The sequence below is a fragment of the Stenella coeruleoalba genome (genome assembly GCF_951394435.1).
Source record: "Stenella coeruleoalba genome assembly, chromosome: 11".
Classification (NCBI taxonomy): Eukaryota; Metazoa; Chordata; class Mammalia; order Artiodactyla; family Delphinidae; genus Stenella; species Stenella coeruleoalba.
The window spans coordinates 38,935,850-38,960,275 of NC_137157.1; the positions used below are offsets into that span (position 1 = coordinate 38,935,850).

A 24,426-nucleotide genomic window follows, 5' to 3' on the forward strand; every position below is an offset into this window, starting at 1 on the left:
TTTAAACATATGTTAAATTTCAATTATAAAGAAAAGAAACCATATACATGTTTGTACTGAAGGAATGTTTTCCTTTCTAAATAGTAAGTAACTATTGTTTGTTCATGTTCATTAATTCAGATGTGTCAAATTAAAGTAGTGTTATTACCTTAACATTTGCTTTCATACTCAATCGTCTAAATTTATAGAGAAGCGTGGGCACATCAAATAGTAGACCAAAAATGGTCCACCTTTGTTTATGTTATCTGTTATTCAGTCCAGTGCGATTGAAATATTTTTCATATGGTTAAGACCGCAATGAAACATTTAAATATTGCTTTCCTTTTTTTTTTCTTTTTTTGCGGTACGCGGGTCTCTCACTGCTGTGGCCTATCCCATTGCGGAGCACAGGCTCCGGATGCGCAGGCCCAGCGGCCACGGCTCACGGGCCCAGACGCTCCGCGGCATGTGGGATCCTCCCGGACCGGGGCACGAACCCGCGTCCGCTGCATTGGCAGGCGGACTCTCAACCACTGCGCCACCAGGGAAGCCCCTTGCTTTCCTTTTGATATTCCTTGACAGTTGAAAATAGCAGAGTATTTAAGAATATTTCTTTCATATAGATCTAGCTTACTCTATGCTTCCACTTCTCCCTTGTAGATTTGGAGCCACAAGAGAATGTAGATGATAAATACTAAATGAGTTGACTACTCAGTGGATGGTTTCTGAATATCTAGGGTTTAGAGTAGGTATTATATGTAAATGCTGTGTTTTATGAAGGCCTTTTTTTGGGGGGGGATAAAATGTAAAAATTTCTCGTTGAAACTGTAGAATCAGCTGACTTCAAAAGCCAGCTTTTGAACTAGTAGACTTCCTGGCAATTACATAGGCCCATGAGCTCTGAAAGGTCTTTTGAACTGTGTCTGTTTCTGCTTTCAAATAGCATTTAAACGCTCATTCGGGGGGGCTGGACATTGTTCGTAAGATTTGCTTGCTTTCTACTTTTATGAACTGTGACATGAAGCTAAGAATCAGCTGAAGTCTGTGTTAGACCTTAAACTTGCCGTTATCTTTATACGTTTTTTGAATGTTAAGCATTTTGGTTCAAGGAATCCGGAGGGTACAAAACTGAAAGCAGATAAGAATTTAGAGTACTGTACCCTAAATTGATAATTATCTAACTTACTTTCTTCCTTCTTTCCTTCTACTCTTCCTACCTCTGATATTTGTTGAGTCGCTACTATATGCTAGGCGCTTTGTAAGGTGCCAGTGAGTCAAAGGTAAATAGTGGCTCTAATTCTTAAGTAATATAGAGAATAGTGTGCAAAAATTGCCTGAAAGCAAGATTTTCCTTTGTAATATAAAATGTGAATTGATTCTAATACAAGAATGTAGCAAAAACCAAAAATAAGGACACTTTATAGAGCTTAAACAATTTTCTAAAATCCCATAGAGTAAATTATTTTAGTCTCAAATGAAGAGCTATTCTGTTTGTTTGTTTGAGTTGTTGATCCTAATGTAGAAATGACTTGTGTTGAGTACTATTACCTCAGTAGTATCTTGCTATAACAGATAGGATGTTTTGTATTCCAGGAATGGGTTCCACTAAGATCAGCTATTATATGTTGTTAAGGACTGAATTTTGTATCCCCCTCACAAATTTGTCCGTTGAAGCTCTAACCCCCAATATGACTGTATTTGGAGATAGGACCTTTAAGGATATAATTAAGGTTGAATGAGATTGTTAGAGTGAGGTGTTAATCCAGTATGTTTGGTGTCCTTCTAAGAAGAGAAAGAGACACCAGGGCTGAAAACACACAGAGAAAAGGCCATGAGAGGACACAGTGAGAATGCAGCTGTCTGCAAACCAAAGAGAGGCCTCAGTAGAAACCAAACCTGCTGATACCTTGTTCTTGGACTTCCAGCCTCCAGAACTGTGAGAAAATAAATTGCTGTTGTTTAAGCTATCCAGTCTGTGGTGTTTTATTATGGCAGCCCCAACAAACTAATACATATGCCCTGACCTAAGCATATGTTTGGTAAACCAGTTTATCATGTTGTCCTGATGTTCTCTACAACCACAACTTAAGCTCTAATCATATGTTGTTCTCATGTTTTTAAGTTCTTCCAAATATGTGGATTCCCAGAATGATACAGCAGATTTCAAGAAATGCTAATAGTCTTTTACATGGTCTCATCTTTTATGCAACCATGTATTAAAAGTGCCCTTGATAAGTGACTGTAGTTCATTGGCTTAGTTATACTTTGTTCACTTTTCATTTAAGAGTATGTTTTAAACTAATGGTGTATTATAGTTTGGCAGAATTTTCTTTCTCAGTGGCACATAAAATAATGGTATGTTTTCAGTCAATGGCATCTTTAGATTCAATGAAATATATTTTTCTGATTATCTGCCCCCCACCCTAGATTCGTCCTGTAGCATCTGAGGTAAATGAATGTTTATGATTCCTTAAAATGCTCAGGAAAGGAGTTGTTATGCAGAGTCCCTTGGTAAATCATTAGACTTTCTTAATCCTGTTAATAAGCATTGTATAAAATATCTGCTGTATTTGAGACCTTTTTTTTTTTTAACAGTGAAAGTAGAGAACAAGCTACATCACCCCAGAATAGTAAATATAGCCTAGTGGTTAAGAGCCTAGACTCTGCAGCCAGATTGTCTGAGTTTAAATAACAGTTCCATCACTTTTTAGGTGTGTGACTTTAGGCAGGTTGCTTAACTGCTTCCAAATTTGTAAAGTAAGGATAATAATAGTGCCTATCTCATAGGGTGGTTGTGTAGGTTAAAAGAATTTTGCTCTGAAAAGAAGTAGAACAGTGCCTGGCACATAAGTGCTGTATAATTGTTAGTGTTCTTGTCATTATTATATTTGAATTAACATCAATAGTATTCTCTCTAAAAACATTTAAAAAATTTCGGTTAACTTCCTTTGTATAATCAGTAAATCTGAGAATTAAGGGCACAAATAGAGTTCGTTATATAATGAAAGTTAAAGCAAAACGAACCCATCATTTAAAGATGGGTGTTATATGGTACTTAGACAAAATTGAAATTACATTTTTAGTTCTCTTTTTACTACCTTTATCTAGCCACTGCCAGTACAATTTAGTTATTTCCCCTAACCTCACTCTTAGATGCACATACACATAATACTTACAAACTCTTATTCAAAGAGTCCCACCCATCAAACCATTCCAGAATTGATTTTTTTTAAGCTGCATCCCTGTCCTCCCAGCTGATCAGTTCTCTCCTAGTTCCTTTCTCTTCTTCATACCCAAAATGTGTATACCCAAAGTATTAAAGAGCTTGAGAAGTTGGAATTTTGTGGTCGTACAGGTTGGATTGCTTACTTGGCTCATTTTATGATTGGAAGCCTGGGATAAAGGGAGAAGGTACAGCATATAATAGAACTGAGTCCTTGATTCTTGGGCCAAGGGATGGGAGAGAAGTGAAAGATTTAAGACTAAGGGAGTGCTAAGGAAAGACCCTTGTTGGGTGCGGAGCATGCTATGCTCAAGTAGATTAATTAGTTTACTTGTTAAGTTGTTCATTCATTTATTTAATATTCAAGTACTGGTAGTGTGCCAGCCTCTGTGTTAAGTGCTAGCTTACATTCAAGATCGGTTTTAATTTTTTTTTTAATATAGACAAAACTTTTTATTTTTCTGTGAGAGGAACTGTTCTTAAAAATGGAAGTATATATTAGTATGAATGATTTGTATGATAAGTTTAAATTAAATTACTTTCAGATTGACTATCTGGGGGATGAGAGGATATGCATAGGGGACGAGGAAATTTAAACAGAAATGTAAAGCTTCTTGAGAGGGGCTAGACAAATGTTCCTAAGGGGGAAAGAGGACTGAAAATGAAGTTTACAGACATTAGACCAGAAAGGTATGTCGTCCATAGGAACTCTACAGAGCTTTAGCTGTGCATGTGGACACCTTAGCAAAATTATGAGTCTCCACGTATTCTTCTCTAGGATCCCTTTTCCGATAACCTTTCCTTATTTAGTTATTTCTTTTTAGTACTACTGACCATTGGTGAAAGGAGACAGAAGCTGTTTGGTGGTTTTGTTTCTCTAAGCATAAAAGAGATTCCAGGATAATTGCTCATTTTCAAAGGATTCGGTGCTATCATTCTTTTTGTTCAAGTATGTATACAAATTATTCTGTCATTATGTTTATGCAAATATTTCTGAATTCTCAGAAAATGTGTGTTACATTGGGGAAATCTCAACGTGTGGTAGATTGCCTTCTGTTCTATAATCTTCTCTCTCCCTGCTGCCTAAAATCTCAATAGGTGGTTTGACTATAGGAAATTCTGAGTGTTTTTATAAATAAACATTTCCACAAAAACTAGTAAGGTAACTTATTTTAAAAGTTTCAGGGCTTCTGCCTGCAATCCTTTTAGACTTGACTTAGTTTCAGGTCCTCTGAATTTATTAATTACTGCTTTTCATTCTTTGAGGGGGGAGGGGTTTGAGGCTGAAAGTGATCCACATTCATTATATAAGAGGGAAGTTTTGCTTGTTTATTGCTGAAGAAACGAGGCTTTACTGCATTTATATAGTGTTTCTTAAAGTATGCTGTGTATGAGAGTTCTTGAAAATCCTGTATTTCTCGTTAGAATCTATAATGAAATTGACTGGGATAAAATGGGAGGTAGTTACCAGATATTATTTCTGTGTACATGAGGATTTTTCAAACTGTATTTTTTAAGCAGAAGGAATGTTTTTGAATAAAAGTGAATAAATATGCTGTTAAAATTATTTAAAATTTATATAGGACAGTCAGGAAATATTAAATTAGGGAATTTGCGTTTGTTTATTAAGTTCCCATTGTGTAGGTGTTACTGACAAGAAACTGAAGGATCCAGAAATAATACTGGATGAGGTTTCTGCCTTTGGGAACCTTGAAACCTAATTAAGTAGGTAGAATTTGCAACGTAAAAGAAGGGACCAGGGACTTCCCTGGTGGCGCAGTGGTTAAGAATCAGCCTGCCAATGCAGGGGGCATGGGTTGGAGCCTTGGTCCGGGAAGATCCCACATGCCACGGAGCAACTAAGCCTGTGCACCACAACTACTGAGCCTGTGTTCTAGAGCCTGTGAGCCACAGCTACTGAGCCCACGTGCCTAGAGCCTGTGCTCCACAAGAAGAGAAGCCACCGCAAGGAGAAGCCCATGCACCACAACGAAGAATAGCCCCCGCTCGCTGCAACTAGAGAAAGCCTGCAAGCAGCAACAAAGACCCAACGTAGCCATAAAGGAAGGAAGGAAGGAAAAGAAAGAAAGAAACGAAAGAAAAGGGACCAGTGCTATATAATATGTAATCAAGAACTGGAATGAGTTAAAAATTAAGAAATGGAGAATTTATAATCTGATTTTTTACATTTGGAATAATCAGACAAGGTTTCATTCAATAAATAAATATTCAGTAAATACAAAGTGCCTACTCAGTGGAAGAATTGGATACTTGTGGTTGGATTAGCACAGAGGAGTAAGGAGAAAGCAATTCCAGTTGAAACAGCATTGACCAAAGGAATCTATACTAGTACCTACCTGTGAGGATTAAATGAAATGATCCAAATAAAGTATTAGAATAACGCCTAGTACATTGTGTCTGGTAAAAGTTAGCTGGTGTTATTATTATCATGTTTACTTGTACATCTGAGTGTTCATTGATGGGAGTTATAATGATGATAATAAAACATTTACTAAGTTGCTGTGTGCATCACTGTTCTTAGCTTTTTGCATACATGATTTCCTTTAATCCTTAAAATTTTATGGGACATAATTATTGCTGTCATCCCCATTTTACGGATTTAAAAAAAAACCTGAAGCATAGAGCAGTTACATATATTGCCCAGACATCTAGGAAGTTGAAGAATAACAATCATGGGATTAGATTTGCATCATTGGATGTAGTTGAAGAAAGGCTGTGAATACTGGATTGTTTAAACCTGATAATGGTTGAAAGCTAAATATAGGTATTTTGGGTTGTTTTCTTTGATTACTCATTGAGTCTCTAGGAGTATAATCAATAATTTGTGAGCCGTTAAGCTTAGGAGTGTGATGTTTATTTTTCCAACCTCAGCACTATGCTTATTTAAGAGCCATCATTGATACATCTAAGATAGAAGATATTTTACACATTTGTCTCTTTTGGTAGTTCGTTCTGAAGATAGTCTCTTTCCTTACACTAGTGCCTAGTTTGTTTCCCTAGCATTGTTTGTGTGACTCATGTTGAGGAAATTTTATGTTGTAAATACCCAAGCCTAGTACTTGGGATTGCTAAGCATTAAAACAAATATAATTAGGTTGAGACCTGGGTTGTAGATAATAAAAGAAAGTATAATATAAAACCATAGAAAGAATTTTCATCTAAAATCAGTGTGGTTCTGGAGTCTAGTGGGGGAAAGTCAGATATTGATGGAAAATGATATTAACAAAGTTTTTTTTGTTTGTTTTGCGGTACGCGGGCTTCTCACTGTTGTGGTCTCTCCCGTTGCGGAGCACAGGCTCCGGACGCGCAGGCTCAGCGGCCATGGCTCACTGGCCCAGCTGCTCCGCGGCATGTGGGATCTTCCCGGACCGGGGCACGAACCTGTGTCCCCTGCATCGGCAGGCGGACGCTCAACCACTGCGCCACCAGGGAAGCCCTAACAAAGTTTTTATGTTCAAGTATAATCGCACAATTAATATCTCGCTGGTCAAGACTTGCTTCTGAGTTACCTGTTTGAACAGTTAGGGATATGGGGAGACCCTCCTCCTTACTCATTCCAAAAATAATTAGACAACTTGCTGAAAATATTTATAAATAAGTTTCTCTACTAGAGTTGGACTCACAGCAGTAATGAGCTTTAAATTAATAACAGCTGATATTAGAGATGGATGCCATTTTGAAGTCTTAGGGTTTTCCTTCTGAGCTGGACCCTCAGCACTTGTCTGGAAATCATTTACATACTTTTATTTTCACTCAGTTTCATATTTCCTACAAATATGTATTCTAAACTTTTAATCAACCTACACCCCACTACCTTATCCTAAACTTTTACCCATGTTTGTCAGCAAAAAAGCACAGTTACTTCTCAGAGAAGTTCGAGAACCCTCTGTCAGAGCTCTCTCAATTTTTGTTTGCCTGTGTCGTCCAATTTACCTACATTTAGAGCCATCTTGAGAGTTTTACTAGAAAAGGTTTAGCCTTTGATCTCTACCTTGGTCCTTCCTTTCCTTGAATTATTTGTTTATATCACACAAATATTCCAAATACTCAACACCAAAGACCTCATTGTTTCTCCTCTCTAAATTATCTGCGTGCAAGAATGATACCATGAACTAGAAAACTAAGAGTCATCTTGTTACTGCTGCTTACTGCTTGGACTCTCTCAGTCCGTTCAGATTCCACTGCTGTTTGCTATGTCTGTCCACAGTCCATATCTACTTTCATTTCCTTAGTTCTAACTTATTGCACAAACTTGTTATGTCGGTACTGCTGTTCCCATTTTAGAAGATCACACAGCTAATTAATGTTGTCGGTAGACTTCTCCAAATAATTTATACATTATTTCAAATGTACTGAAATAATTATTCCATTGTACCAGGAGAATTTGTCATCTGGGAATAGCCAAGAGAGTTGAATAATGAATAATAATCAAGGAAACTGTTAGATACTACTAGATACTATTAACTTTTAATGATAAAAATAATATGATTTGAGCATTAACGTAAATAGATCAATGGAACAGAATAGAAAGCTAAAACATAGCCATATATAAAAATATAAAGATGGCATTTTGAATCAGTGGTGAGGAGATAGGGGTTGCTTAAGAGCCCCTAGGTGTGAACCTGGAGGGGTTGCTGAGCTCCTCCCAGGGCTGTTACTCATACAGCCTCCCGCCAGTGTTGCAGTTCTGGGTTAGTCCATTTCTGTGGCTAGAACAATGGCTTACCCTAAAAAAATCATTAGATTCCAAACTCACTCCCTATACAAGAAATTAAATATGAGATGAGTTAAAAAGTTTAAAAAAGTGAGATGGTAAAAGTTAGAAAGTATGTGTGTTTATTAGATTTTTTAAAAATAGGAATATCCACAAATTCCAGAATTCATGAACTTTGGAATTCATGGACTTTTTTGTTTGGCTGCACCAAGCGGCATGTGGGATCTTAGTTTCCCCACCAGGGATCGAACGTGCGCCTCCTGCAATGGAAGTGCAGAGTCTTAACTGCTGGGCCACCAGGGAAGTCCTTGTTTATTAGATCTTAAAGTAAGAAAAACATTTTCTTAACATAAAACCACAGGGAGTAAATCTCAGAAGGAAAACTTAAACAGAATTAAAAGGTGAGCTAGAAAAAAAAATTGACGATAAAGGTTACCATCTTACTATATGAAGAGCTTTTGGACATACTAAGGAAATGAATAAACCAGTATAAAAATTGAGAGAGGATATCAGTGAAGAAAGTGAAGATACATAAAGAAATACATAAAGCCAATAAAAAGAGAGCACAAGTTCATCCTGCTCACCTAGGATTCAGTGAAACCATTATTTGCCTAACATGTTCGGAGAGGGTTAAAACAGTAATAAGGGTGAGACAACATTAACCTTCTTGGAGGAAAATTTGGCAGCATGTTTATAGAGCCATAAAAATTAGAGATAGGCACACACATTTATATGAAAGGCTATTTAGCTTATATGTCCTACAACACAGATCTGATTAAACAAATCTAGTATCATACTATGCAACTACTAAAATTTTTGTTGAAAATGAAGAGGCCATGTAAATAGATCTCAAAACAGGATGCCTACAATTATATGGATTTTAAAAAAAAGAAAGAAAAAGTTGTACTAGAATGATTTGTACCAAAGTGATGACAGTTGTTTATTTTAAGATAAAGGATGATTTTTAATTTCTTCTTTTCTGTATTTTAAAAGTTTTCTTGTAATGTACATTAATTTTGTAATTAGGAAAATCTCATTTTCTGTTTAAATAAAAAGTACCCAACTGTAGTTTTTAAGTTATTGTTGTTGTTGAGATTGCTGAAAGTGAGAATGCTGCCTGCCTCTCTAATCATGAATATTGTTGCTCTTTAGAGAACTTGACACTGCTTAGCCCTGAGATCTGATGGGATCCCAGCACGAGGTTGGATTGTCCATGGCTGAGTCATATCTGATAGTATTGGTGTAGAATTTAAGGTGGGGAAGGTACTTTAAAATTATGGAAGGATGAAATTCTGTTTTCATTTCCTGTTTTTTTGGAGTGTTATATTTTCAGATTCTTTACAGATAAGATTTCATTTTTGTCTAAAATGCTAACCTTCGTGCAAACTCAGCTTTTAAATCCATGAAATCAAAGTACTTATATTAGTATCAATATATTAGCAAGTTGTTAGAAAGCCTAATTCAGTATGATAGATGAAATTCATTGCTAATTTACAAAGTTAATCAGGATGTTTAATAATTAGTCTGAAAAATTCATACATTCTATTTTATTTTAAAAATTATTTATTTATTATTTAATTTTTGGCTGCATTGGGTCTTTGCTGCTGCAGGCGGGTTTTCTATAGTTGCTGAGAGTGGGGGCTACTCTTTGTTGTGGTGCACGGGCTTCTCATTGCGTTGGCTTCTCGATGCGGAGCACGGTCTCTGGAGTGCAGGCTTCAGTAGTTGTGGCGCACGGGCTTAGTTGCTCCGTGGCATGTGGGATCTTCCCGGACCAGGGCTCGAACCCTTGTCCCGTGCATTGGCAGGCAGATTCTTAACCACTGCGCCACCAGGGAAGCCCCATACATTATAATTTATCCCACTTAGTTTCCAAACTTTCTAGCTTAAGGCTGTGTGTGTGTGGCAGTTTTTAAGCATTGTGTTATATATGTGGCTTTTTCAGCTATCTAATGAGAGGAGAGCAGTCATTTGTTTATTTTGCTCAGTTCTTTTCACATAAAGATGCTTATTAATTTGATCTTACTCTTCTTTTTGTTAATGTTGTAAAGTTCCTTTTGTTTAACCATTTTAAAAGAAACCTCTTGGCTTAGGAACAGGGAGGGAAGGGAAGGAATAGCTTGGCAGAGGTTGAATGATGACAGAGTGGTATATGCTAGATAAAGGACTAATGGAGGATGAAAAGGGGTGTTACCAGAGTGGGAGGCAGATGAAGCAGCAGTAGTACTGATAGGATGGCATGGTCTCTCTGAAGAAAACGAGTGGAATCTAGCTTAGCTCCCCTAATACCTTTCACGGACACAGTAACTTTTCGTTTTGGAAAGTACAGGCACTTATCCACATTCATGGTTTGTAACTGTGTGATCCCGAATACAGACTTTTTTTCCCTCTCCTGGAGCTGTATAGTTTTTTTTCTCTTCCCTAAAAGCCTTGCTAAGATTGCTTAAAATGCAAAGGGAAATCAGCATGCTTTTAGAGCCACATTTATATGATTTATTGTACATAAATACAATTAAACTTACTTGGCTGTTTAGTTCTATTGTAATTCTGTTCCTCATTCTGATTCATATGTTGAAAATATTGTGCTATTCCCTAGTGTTAGAGTTTTATAGAGAAGCAATTATACTTTGCAAAAATTTACTGAAAAACTGAAACACCTAAGGAATTTGTGTGGATTCCTTATATTAAGATCAGGTGTTCATAGGTTACAGAGACAGGCATTTGGGAAGAAGAACATGATATTACACTTTTGGGGAGGGATTCTGAAAATTAAGGGGACTAGTATTTTTGAATGGATTTTAAGAACTATTGTTAATAGTGTTTGGAGATGAATGAATTGTTTAATTCATTTGTAAGACTCCTCACTTATGAAAGGGAACAAATGTGAAAAAAGAAAAAGGAATGTGAAGCAATCTCTAGCTGAGCTCTTCCAAGAACTAGATAGTATACCACACAATTTATTCTAGTTATGAAAGTGTCAAAACTTGGCTTCAGCATTTATTTTATTAAAAATTATTTTTAACAATTTTTAATGCATTTGAAATATTTTTTAAAATTGTATTTTCTTTAGTTGTGTGTGCATAGTTTCAGATAAATAATAGTTATGAGTGATTGTTGAGGCTTACTTACTGTCGAAGAATTCTTATTAAGTAAAAAGTTCTATTGAATATGCTCTTCTCCATATATTAGAAGCATTTAAAAATGTTAATACAAGTTGTGTTTAAAGTAGGCAAATGGTATGTTGGTTGCTTTTTCTGGATTCCTGAATTTTGTGGAGTTCTGCTTTTTCAAATTAATAGGGAAAAGCTACCATGAAATGGATCCTGTTTAGTTATTTTAGTCTATGAACTTATAAAATGTTGATTATTAAAAACCTTTTTTTGGACTGATAAAAGTGTGCTTTATTAGTGAGTCAAATACCACAAATAGTTTTGCTGTCAGCGATCTTTTCCAAAATGTTGAGCAACTTTAAAAAAATAAGGCTACTAACAAATGAAATATCATGTTCTCTGGATTTAAAGGGTAGTTGTCTTCCTGGAAAAATCTGTATGTATTTTAAAACTCTGGAACCTCCACTCCCCCATCCCCCCGCCCCCCCGCACCACCACCCCGTAAAATATGTTTAGGTTCAGATAATTATAAATAGATTTTTCACCGCATGACTTTTTGGTATTACATTTTACATTTGGATGGGACGTGGGTCAGTTCTATCTTAGAGGGACTAATTTTTCAAATGCAAGATATCCATTTCATGCTTCCAATCCATAAACAAGTAATATTTCTTAGTCATCAATATGACCAAAAATGCCACCACAAAATTCCATGCCTTTTAGGGAGTGGTATTGACTGAATAAGAATCATTGGCCTAGAGCATTGTGGCCAAAGGAGATACTTGCTCCAGAGAGGTAGTCAGAGAATACACTAATCCTACCACCAGGCCCAAAGGTATGAAAGAACTTCAAAAACAAATAGCTTCCAGTTGACTGAGCTACAGGGGAAAGGGCTTTTTCAGGGAGCCAACTAGGTTTCATCCTGTAGCTGAGGAAAGCAAAATGTTAATCAGCAGGAATTCCAGAGGGCGCACAGAGGAATGATTTGGAAGGGAGAGGAAGGACACAGGATTGGGTCAGATTAGGGACCGTACAGAGTGGTATGGAAATGAGAGTCTGTACAAGTGAATGGGTGAGACCTGGGGAAGTTTGGTCTGCTGTCAGTGACTGAAATAAACATGGAAGTGAGACCTGGTAGAACCTAAAAGTCCCTTTAAAAATGGGGGGAAAAAAAGGTAACATACACAGAGCTAATACAGAGTAAATGAACCCCCCTTATATAACTGTCATCCAGCTACAACAATAGTCAACTCATAACCACTCTTTTTTTTCCTGTAACTTCCAGTAATTCTGTGTTCTGCAAAGTGATCCAGGACCCTCACGAGATAACGTGAAACCAAAGTTTCACAGAAAAGTGCTCACTGATATTTTCTGTTCTGTTCCTTTTCTTTTTCTTCAAATAAACTCTGGGTTGCAGAGCACTAAATGGATTTCGTGACAGATGAATAGGTTACAACTGGTAGTTGGAAAATTGAGGTTGAGGTTTGTAGTTAGGCTGCTTGGGTTGGAGTTCTGACGGTACCCCTCAACAACTTTGTGTCCTGTTACTTAATTCTAATCCTCACATCCCTCTTATATAAAGTAGTACCCACCTCCTAAGGTTTTTGTGAAAATTACCTGTATTTGAAATACTAGATGTTAGAGCTTAACAGTGCTCTCTACACACCTAGAAAATATTCAGTTACTAGTAGATGCTATTACTATTTTAATTCACCAACGTGGGATTTGAATCTAGGTCTCTCTGATTCCAAAATCTGAGTTCTTATATTTTTTAATCTAAAATATAACTTATAGACAGTTATAAATTTAAAAAAAGAAAATCTAGAGATAATGTATATTTTTCTTTTTATCATTCATCATAGTATTTTTCCCCACTCTACATTAAATTGCAAACATTTCCATTTCTTTGAAAACAGTTTTCAAATAATATTCCACCATTTTGTTCTCTAGAGGCAGAAATGTTATGCTTCATAGGAAAGATACTTACCTAGTTCTAGTTACTTAGTCAGTGCACAAATTTTATTGCTACTTTTAGAACTTTATTGTGAGAATTTTGGTCAAATATAAAAGTCATGAGAATGGTGCAGTGAAGTCCGCCATGTCCACATCCTTCAGCTTCAACAGTGATCAACTCCTGACCAGTTTTGTCTTACCTATACCACCACGCACTACCCATTCTATCCCTATGTTATTTTCAAGCAAATCTCAGATGACTTATTATTTTATTCTTAAAGATTTCAGCATGTCTCTAAAATATAAGGAATCTTTTTAAAACAAAAGAACAATATCACTGTCAAACCTTAAATATAGTTCCTTAATCTCATGAAACTCCTTAGACTTAATTTCAGATTTCATCATTGTTCGAACTGTCTCTTAAATGATTATTTTAAAAATAGTTTCTTTGAAAAAAAAATAGTTTCTTTGAGTAAGGATGCAAATGAGGTCAATATATTGATATTCATTCATATGTCCTTTGAGTTTCAAATTTGTGGCTCTCTTCTCCTTTTCCCTCTCTATCCCTTTCTTACAATTTATTAGTTGTAAGAACTGGCCATTTGTATTTTATAGTTATAACAGGGATCAGCAGAGGCTTATTTCTATATGATGGAGAGCTGAGAATGGTTTTTAAAGTGTTTTTTTTTTTTAAAGCAACAAACCTTATGTAGCCCCAGATGACTGTTTGCTCTGTGGTCTTCTATATCCCACAATCTGGATTTTCATGATTGCATCTCCATGGTGTTGTCTAATATACTGTTCTATTCCCTCTATTCCCTTTACTTGGTAGTTGGATCTAGAGTCTTAATCAGATTTAGGTTCAGTTTTTTTTTAAACTCATTTGTTCAGTACCTCCACGATATTTCTTTCTTTGTTAAGTCATATTTATTAAGGTGTCTTTTACATATAATAATATGCTACTGTCTTAAGAGTGTGATTTGATGAATTTTGACAAATATGCACAACTGGGCAAACCACCATGAGAATCAGGATGTAGAACACTTCCGTCATTCATTCTGCCCCTTTCTAGTCAGCCCGCTCCCCTCAGGCACAGCTTCTGACAACCACTGATCTGCTTTCTGTTACTATGACTTTGCTTTCTCTAGAATTTTACAGAAATTGAATCACACAGCATATAGTCTTCATTTCCTGGTGTCTTAGCATAATTCTTTTGTTACTGAGTATATTCTGTTGCATGGCTGTACTACTCTTGGTTATCTGTTCACCAGTTGATGTGCATTTGGACTATTTCCAGATTTTGGCTATTATGAAAACTGATTTTTATTTTATTCTATTTTTAATTTTATTTCTTTTTTGCGGTACGCGGGCCTCTCACTGCTGTGGCCTCTCCCGTTGCGGAGCACAGGCTCTGGACGCGCAGGCTCAGTGGCCGTGGCTCACAGGCCTAGCCGCTCCGTGGCATGTGGGATCTTCCCAGACCGGGGCACGAACCCGTGTCCCCTGCATCGGCAGGCGGACTCTCAACCACTGCACCACCAGGGAAGCCCTTATTTTTTTTTTGTTCAAGTTTTTGTGTAAGATTTGAGTGAATATGTTTTCATTTCTCTTCGTAACTAACTAGGAGTAGAATTGTTGGGTCATATGGTAAGCATATATTTAAATTTATAAGAAACTGCCAAGCGTTTCCCTGTATGACTACGCCACTGTTAGTTCCTACCAGCAATATAGGAGACATTCCGTTGTTTCAAATCCTCATTAACACTTTAATTTTAGTCGATATTTAATTTTATTATTCCAGTAGGTATGTAGTGATAGCCCATTGTGGTTTTCATTTGCATTTCCCTAATAAGTACTGATATTGAGCCTTTTTTTCATGTATTTATTTGTCACCCCTATATTTTCTTTGGCAGAGTGTTCAAATTTTTGCTCTTTTTTTTTTTTTTTTTTTTTTTGTGGTACGCGGGCCTCTCACTGTTGTGGACTCTCCTGTTGAGGAGCACAGGCTCCAGACGCACAGGCCCAGCATGGCCGCTGGGCTCAGGGGCCCAGCCGCTCCGCGGCATGTGAGATCTTCCCGGACCAGGCACGAACCCGTGTCCCCTGCATCGTCAGGCGGATTCTCAACCACTGCGCCACCAGGGAAGCCCTTGCTCATTTTTAATGATGTACTGGAATTTATCCTAGTATGTGGAATAAATCCAATTTCACATTAAAAAATACATAGTTATCCAGTTATCCCCAAACCATGTGTTTTAAAAAAAGCCCATTCTTTCCCACCAGTAAGAGTTTCTACTTCATTGTAAACACAATTTGTCTATTTAGATCTATTTCTGAACTTTCTGTTGTGCTCCTATGAAGTACAGTTTTTTGAATCCTAACTAATAGGACTTAACAAAAAATCCATTTTCTTTTTATTTGGTTACTTTGTCAGATCTGAGCAATAATCTTACATGTTATAAAAAATTATTCAGAGTAGCTTCTTTTTTTTTTCCAGTGTTGATACTTTGTTATTAGCAATGAAAATCATACATTTCCTTTTTTGTTCTGAGGTTTTATTTGCTAAAATATTAACACTCTAAATGTACCTTTGGGAAGAGCAAAGAGCTTGATGAGAATTAGTGATGCTTATTATTATCATTTCATAAAATCTGACTTTTTGGTTTGTTTCAAATAATTGTTAACTCAGTTCCCATGCAACTTCCTCTCTAATCTGTGTGAAAGGAGAGAATAACTTTTACATGTTTATTACATTTATCTATAAATGAGAGCTGAGAAGAGAGGTAGGAGATTCAGTCCCACATTACTGTTGTAAGTATACTATAAAATCAGTAGCTATTTTCTTCTCATCTTTTCCCCTCCCAGATAAAAAGCTTATAATTCATAGAAAGAAGCTTTAAAAAATATTTAGGGTTCTTTTTGGTTTTATTTTTGCTAGTACTTATTTAAAGACCAACTCTCTCTCTCCCTTGAGGATACCAGCCAGCTTCTGTGCTTAGAAAATTATTAATCTTTACAAGAAGTAGAATAGGAGATGTCTTTACCCACCTTTGTCAATTAACTCAGTTCCTTTTTGCTTTCAGTCTTTTCTTATTTCTCACCATTTCTACCAAATGGTTCCTCCAGGTGTAGTTATCCCCCGTTAAGTAAGATAGTTTAAGGAATTTGTAAGATGCTTGTTGCTAAAAGAACTATACTGGTTTCTAGAAGAACTTTGGAGGGAAATTGTGATTCATCAAGTAATTCCTATTCTAAAAGCTTCCTGGAAAGTAAGATGTACACACTCTCCACAGAGATAGTATGTGTGATAAATAGGTTCCCAGGTCAGTGGGTGTAAGAGTGTTGCCAAGAAAAAGAACATTCAGAATTTTAACTTGGTATGCAACAGTCCATTTCCCTAATTTGTCTCATCTTGGTTCATTTAGCAAACATTTACTGAAGTTTATTTTTTCTGCTTTCTTTTAATGCTGGTGAGTCTATATTACTCTATGATTTAAGAATTCATGCTACTGACATTTGATCCTACGGTCAGGGATTTTTACAGCCCAGGTACCAGAGAATGATTGCTTTCACAGAGTAGAAGGCTAGATGAGACCACTTTTTATTCTTCCTAGGTCTTAGAGTCTTGCTGACTCTTGTCTCAGTACTATGTATTGAAGAATTTCTGTACTCCACTCTCTTTTCCGTTCTAGTATCTTTATCACATAGTTTTCGGTGTTGTGGTTTTATACATTTTAATGTTAGTTAGAGTGAGTGTTCTGTCATAACTCTCTTTAAGAAGTAATTTTTCTGGGTGTTTTATGTAATTATGCATCCAGATGATCCACCCTTACTTTCCAAATAAATTCAACTTATGAATTGATTTACAGATATTGACACCTTCAGTATTAGTTTTTTTTTCTTAAGAAGAGATCTTAATTTATACCACTCAGTAAAGTTTTATAGTTTTTTCATAAAGTTTTTTTAGTTTATTTTTATGGTTACTCTTAAAATTATATAATCTAACTAGCTATTGATGTTACTCTGAGAAGCTATTTATTTCTGTGTGCTTAATGAAAAACCATCTTAAGGAACTGTAGTAATTCTAAAATATTTTTGACAAATTTGTATCATTTGAAATGATGAAAATTTGCCTTTCTGATGCTGAAATCTCTTATTCTTCTTCCCTAGTTTTACCAAATAGTACTTCCAGAGTGATGGTAACCACCCTGTTGATAGTGGACATCAGTGTCTTAAGTCTGGCTTTGCATTTAAATTTTGTTGATATTTTGGCATAAAACATGATACTGTCTATTGGTTTGAGAAAGTCTTTTTAAAAGTCCTAAGAGAGATTCGTTTTCTAATCAGGACTAATTTCTTAAACTTTGGTACCCTTTACTAGATTCCTTTTATTGATTCTGTTTCCACCTAAGATACATCTTTTTTTGGGGGGGGGGGCATGCTGAGAGGCTTGAGGGATCTTAGTTCCCCAACCAGGGATCAAACCCAGGCCCCGGCAGCGAAAGTGCTGAGTCCTAACCACTGGACTGCCAGGGAATTCCCAGATATATCATTTTTCATAGGATCCCATTGCCTACTATGTTGTTTAGTCTCCACTTTTGGTCCCTGTTAATCAGAACTCTGAATTGCTGTATACAGGTTCCTTTCCCCAAATCAGTTTTGATCATGTTTTACTTATATTCCAGGGAATTGTAGCACTGTAACATGTTTCAGTGTTACGTAATGAAAAGTCTAGACTTCTTAGGCTATTTATTATCTGTATTTCTTTGTGATCAGAGCATATGCCTTTCCAATACTCACCTCTGTCAAGGACTTTGAAGGATCTGAGATCTTACCCTGCTTACAAGCTAACGAGTTAGCCTGCTCTGGTTTCATGGATCCTGGCAGAAGACACTAGTCTCCTGGGAGTCAAGAACAGTTTGTTCCTCACAGCAATAGCAGTAGCCACAGTGTTATCATTTTTCTTGTACCAGTTACCTAAGCCCCAGTTCCCACAGGGTGAGAAGAGGGCCAGGTGACACCTGTACACATAGTTAGTTGCATTACAGGAGAGACCCTAAACATTCTCTGGAATCTCAGCCTACTTGTTTCTTTAATTCATCCCTTCCATTCTGTCCCCCAGCTTTCCCTCCACATCATCCTGATTTAAGACTCCATGTCAAACAGATGCTTTCTTCCATACTCCCCGCTATGGACCTTGTGTCTTTGAATGTGCTGCTTATTTTCTGTGTTCTCCTATTTCAGATGCTCCAGGGATCCTTCTTGGTTTGCACAGTGGCTTCAGCCTTTCTTTTCTCTTTGCACAATTTGTAAATACTGTTGTCTTTCCTGCTATTCTGTGCTTTGGTCAGTGTCTTAGTGTTTACAAAGTGCCTGCAGAGATATTATTTATTTTTTGTCTCTTACAAAACACACACAGGCAGTGTATTGGTTAAGAATGTGTTCAGTTACAAGGAACAGATGACCTATTTCACAGTGGGTGTAATGGATAGAGTTTAGTTTCTGTTTATGGGTTGTTGGTTTTGTTTTTTTTTTATTAATGTAAAAAGTCTGGGTAGATAACACAGGTGGTGATTCGGTTTTTTAAACAGCACCCTTTCATGTAAGCTTTTCCATATGTTCTTCCCATCATCTGAGATTCTTCTTTTTTTAATATCTGCAATTCCAAATTAAACGCATTTTTTAAATTGTAAATTCTTCTACAGAGTGTTTGTAGAAGACTTACTCCCTAGGTGAAGATACTTATAGGCTACTAAGGTAGAAAATGGCCTTTAACATTAAGTTATGTGCGCACGTACACACACACACACACACACACCCTACCTTCAGTGGCTTTTATTATTAAGTTATCTGCACATGTACACACAGACACACACCCCTTCCCGTTAGACTCTACATTCCATGTCTGTGTGGTGCGTCTTTTGTTACCTTCCAAAAAGTGCTTTAAGGTAGTCCATTTACTTGAAGATTGAATGATGAAGAAAGAGTGAACCCTACCTTTAAGCAAACCTTGTCACTGGTAGTTAGAGCCTAGAGCCTAGAAAGATGTTGACAAGGGTGTGAATGTGGAGGTTTGGATTTTAAGCAGATAATTTAGTTTATAGGAATTAAATGTACCAGTTGTTGAAAGGAACACTTTTATTGTGTAGTTTCTGAATGCTTAGTATTTCTTAATGCTATCAAATGTATCGTCACGTACTATCAAAACATTTTATTAATATTATATAGAAGTAAAATGGAAACTATTCTTTCTTTCAGTGCTTAGATGAATATGAAGATGATGAAGCTGGGCAGAAAGAGCGGAAACGAGAAGATGCAATTACACAACAGAACACGATGCAAAATGAGGCTGTAAGCTTATTAGATCCAGGAAGTTCCTATCTGTTACAAGTGAGTATTTAAAAATTCTAGAATGTCACTAGCTATTTTAACAATTTTTAAGTTACTGTTAATAATTTTTCCTGTTTCATTTTGGTTGCATCAACTCCATTTAAGTACTTTAAATGGATTTAACCAGTGGTTTTCCTTATATCTAAATACTTTTTGACGTAAGCAGTATTTGGTCCTTAGTTCCTGATCAGTGAATATTTACTGACTAAGCAGGTTTAAACAGTATCTGTTGTAAAAATGAGCAGGAAAAATAATTACCCTTTTGCTCTTAAAAAAGTAAGGATTAGTGAGTTTTAAGTGAGTGGAGAGTACTGTTCCAGGCTGATATCTGCATTAGAATTATGTAGCAAATAAAGAGTTGAATAACAAGTGTCTACCAAGCCAAATGTTTCAACATAATAATAAAACACAACATGTAGTATTGTGAATTGCCAGAAACACCCATATTTCTGTGTAATTATAAAATACTTTTTAAAACAAAATTTAAGTCAGTTTCCAATTAGCTGTTATCTTGGCTTCTTGTAGCACAGAAAATTGGGAGTTGTTGGCATTGGGGTGCCTGAGTTTAAAGCAAATCACTCTTCAGAATCATTCCATATAAACTGTACTTTGGGAATTATCTTGATAAATCTAAGCTTAAATTAATTTGATGACATTTTGAGATTGTAAGCTACTGTGTTGTCTTTTCAGAGTTCCAGCTTTGACTTTTTAAGTGCATTTTATTATGATACCGAGCAGTACACATATCTCCCTGTTTTACTGATGAAAAAAATGAAATGTAAACTTGTCTATTAATTTGCAAGGTTATGATAGAAGGCATTTGGCAGAGAGAGGCAAAATATTTTGAAATGGTTTGGATGTGAACGCAAAACTTCTTTTTCCTCTGCTCTTTGAGGCAGATACATTGATGCGAAGAATGGTAATGTGGGTTTGTCTGTGCCCCTGTACTGCAGTTGCTACTGCTAGAATACCCTATTATAACATAGTGTAAGCTAAGCAGCAGTGCTTCTCTCAGCACCTCTGTGACTGTTCATAATCTAAAGTATCTTTGTATCCTTTGTTTTTGTGTATTACAGCAAAGTTGAAATTAAATCTGTGCCTATTCCAGGAGAAGACATAGGCTTAATTTATTGGGATAGAGACAATATAGCATTTTGATTGAGTCTAGAACTGGTTTTAGTTCTTGGTCATGTCACTTAACATCAGGCAGCAGCTTTTGGAAAGAGGGCTGATTTCTTTCTGTTCCTTACCCAGTCAAAGCTGAGGAGCCTAGTGTTTAGTTTATTTCCAAGTTTATACCCAGATATGTAGCAGTCTCTGCTGATCTGGGCTCTCTGAGGAGCTTTCTGCCTTATCCAGTTTATCTTCTTTCCTGTAGCTTTTCTAGTCTCTTCCTAGGTCTGCCCTTCATTTCTCTCATTTTTGTTTATTTGTTTGTTTCATTAGCAATTAGGATGTAACTCACTGATGATCTTGGTTTTCAGTATGTATATTCCAGGCTATGTGCTTAGGATGAAAGTGAGGCAAAAACTCTCCAGTGGATCCCAAATTGCCACATTGAAGTTGGAATGGGAACAGGAACTTTTCTGTCTACATAGTTGACCTCTCTCTGAGTTACTACCTAAACTCACATATTCTATTACTCAGATAAGATATAGATTTTATTTATAACTCCAACTTCAAAAACAACGAAAAGAGAGAGAAAATATTGGCATCATTGGTTGTTTTAAGGCTTTTCTTGAATAGGACAGAGAGATTTTGTTTCTTAGCATTATGTATGTGAATCAGTTAAACAAATTTTTTTAAATGAAGAATGAAATGGGAACATGAATTTGGCATAACAGTAAACTCTGTGAAAGGTTAGAGTGTTTTAAGTTTCTGTTTGGCATTTTTCAAATAATATGGAGTAGTGGTAATAAAAAATGAGACTTTATATTTTTTTCTTATATTTTTAGCTATGATTTTACACATTTTTAACCATGTTTTTTCCCTAGATAATATGCCAGTTTTTAAAGTAATATATTAATTCTCTGATTAAATAATACATGATCAATTAGAAAATTTGAAAAAAATGAAAATGTAAAAGACGGGAAATTACCTAGTTTGGTCTCCTTATGTATTTTATGAACTGTTTATTAAATTTTAAACTTTAGGCTTAACTAATTTTAAAAGAAGCATACAATCACATGCTAAAAAATGGAAAAAGCATAAGAAGGTGTAGGTAAAAAGTCTTCCTCAGCTACCTGGTTACCTTCTTTGGAGGCAACTAGTGCTTTCTTTTCTTGCACATCCTTCTAGATCCTTCTTGAGGTAGTCCATAAACAAATTTATGTCTATATGTGTGTATATATATGTCTATATATGTATTCACTAATTTTTAGCACACTGTTTTGCATCCTGTTCGTTTCATTTAATATTGTGGAGTACATAAAGAGCTTCCCTATTATTTTTTTGTAAACACAGAATATTCTATTTTGTATATGTATCATAATTTTTCTAACTAATTTCTGTTGATGGTCATTTAGGTTATATATAATTTTTTGCTTTTACAAACAATGTGGTGGTGAAAACCTTTTAATATATGTTCTTTTGCATATGTGTGTGTAAATCAGTAGGATAAAACCCTAGCACTAGAATTTCTGGGTGAAAAGGAATGTGCATTTGTAATTTTGATGGTATTGCCAAAATTCTCTTTGTAGGTGTTATAGCATGAACATTTTTTTTCATGTTATTCAAAACTCTTTGTGTATTATTTTCAGTAGCATAGAATTTTCTTTTTTAATGTGTGCAATAGGTGACACAAATTTCCCATTAATACAAATCCTCAGTGGTTAAACGTTTTTACTATTATAAGTCATACTGGAATTAACATCTGTGGAGATTAAATAAGCTTTTTGTGTTTTGAATTATTTTCTTTGGCCAGATTACCAGAGATGAACTTATTGGGCCAAAAGCCATAAAGCATTTTTAAATGTTTTATTTATTTATGTTTTGGCCGCATCTTGCAGCTTGAGGGATCTTAGTTCCCCCAGGGATTGAACCTGTGCCCCCTGCAGTGAAAGCACAGAGTCCTAACGACTGGACCGCCAGGGAATTCCCCATAATGCATTTTAAAGATTTTAAAAATTTCTGATACATATTGCCTAAATTACTTATGAAGAAAAGTTTATCAGTTTATGTAAATAATGGCATTTTGTGAGAGGACATTTATGAGTTTTATTTTTCTCCTTTCTTTGATTATTTATTGATTTGCCTTTTAAAACAATCTCAAGTTTACTGAAAAGTTGCAAGTACTGTACAGAGAATTTTTTTCCCTTAAAATGTTTGAGAGTAAGTTGCTAACTTGATGCCCTATTACCCCCAATACTACACTGTGTGTTTTCTACAAACAAGATCTCCTACATAACCACAACGCACCTCTTAAAAATAGGAAATTAAAATTGACACATTCTTTTACCATCTAACATATTCAGCCATCATCAAGTTTTGCCAGTTGTCCCAGTCATGTCTTAAATTATAGCAAGAGGGTCTAATTCAGAATCACATGTTCTATTTAGTCACTATATCTCTTCTTCAGTCTGATACAGTCTTTCCTTAACTTTCTTAATCTTAACACTTCTTAAGATTATAGGTCATTTATTTTGTGATGTGACCTTCAGTTTGGGTTATCTAATATTTACTTATAATTAGATTCAGGTTATATGTCTTTGTCAGGAATATCACAAAATTGGTGCTATGTTTTTCTCATTGTGTATCCTATCAGGTGACACATGATTTTAGTTTGTTCCATTGCTGATGATGATCACTTTGGTCGTGTGATGAAGGTGGTATTTGCCAGGCTTCACTGCCCCTTCTTAATAAGTATTTTGTGGATAAGTGCTTTGAACCATGTAGATACCTTAATCTCCATCAAACTTTCTATTTATCTCTGTCCATTTATCTATCATCTATTTATATCTGTATATCTGTATCAACTCACTATTACCTATTTTATCTGATGGGTTTTACTTACCATCAGTATTAGTTTTCTATTGCTGCTATAACAAATTACCACAAATTTGGTATCTTAAAATGACACAAAATTATCAACTTACACTTCTGTAAGTTGGAAGTCTCACTGGACTAATAAAATCATGGACTGAAATCAAAGGCTAAAATCAGGGCTGCATTCCTTTCTGGAGGCTGTAGGGGAGAATCAGTTTCCTTGCCTTTTCCAGCTCCTAGCGGCTACCTGTATTCCTTGTCCCTCTTCCTCCTTCAAAGTCAGCATTGTGACCTTTATTCTTTGCCATATCTCCCTCTGACCTTCTTCTGCCTCTTTCTTCCACTTTCAGTGACCCTTGTGATTACATTGGGCCCATCAGATAACCCAGTATAATCTCCCTGTTTAGTGGCGTTGATTTAGCAACCTTAATTTCCCTTTGCCATGTAGCCTAATATATTTGAAGGTTACAGAGATTAGAATGTGAACATCTTTTGAGGGTCATTATGCTGCCTACCACAGCACATCATTATTTATTTTAATAGTCACTTTATCCCAAATTTGGCCAGTGAGAGCCCCTGTAACCTTTTGTATCCTTTGCTACATCTCCATCATTCTTGGAATACTTCTTTGTTTTCTGGCATAATAAGATAATGCAGACTCATCTTTAGCTTCTTACTCCAGTCTTGGAAGCTAGCAGCTATTTCTCTAAGGAGCCCTGATTCCTTTTACTGGTAAATGATATTGTGAAGCCAAGATCTGGGCTGTAGTTATGTTCATGTTATTGCGATGTCACCATTTGTAGTCCCTCTCTATGTACAGACCTACTGTGTGTGTCTCTATGTACATGCATACGTATACATATCTGTTTGTCTGCTGCCTGCCTACCTACCTAGGTAACTACATCTATCTATGTAGATACTGAAACTAATTTATACCAATATGGCCAATTCTAATCTAATATCACAAGACTTAAATCTAGTATTTGTAACTCCCTTTTGTGACACTGAGGAACCTGTTTCCCGTTATTCTTAATGTGTTTTCTTATTTAGTC

The 24,426-nt window shown here is 36.0% G+C and overlaps 1 protein-coding gene across 4 annotated transcripts in view; it reads left to right on the top strand.

The window, feature by feature from the left end:
* The window catches only part of PAWR (pro-apoptotic WT1 regulator), a 109,533-nt gene that overhangs the window by 51,173 nt on the left and 33,934 nt on the right, over positions 1 to 24,426 (top strand). For all 4 annotated transcript variants that reach the window (XR_013830587.1, XR_013830588.1, XM_079937827.1 and 1 more), the window contains exon 3: positions 19,259 to 19,390. Coding sequence is in view for 2 of the 4 variants with exons in the window: in XM_079937827.1 (XP_079793953.1) it covers positions 19,259 to 19,390 (132 nt within the window). In the remaining 2 variants the exon portion in view is untranslated. The remainder of the gene's footprint in view (positions 1 to 19,258; positions 19,391 to 24,426) is intronic.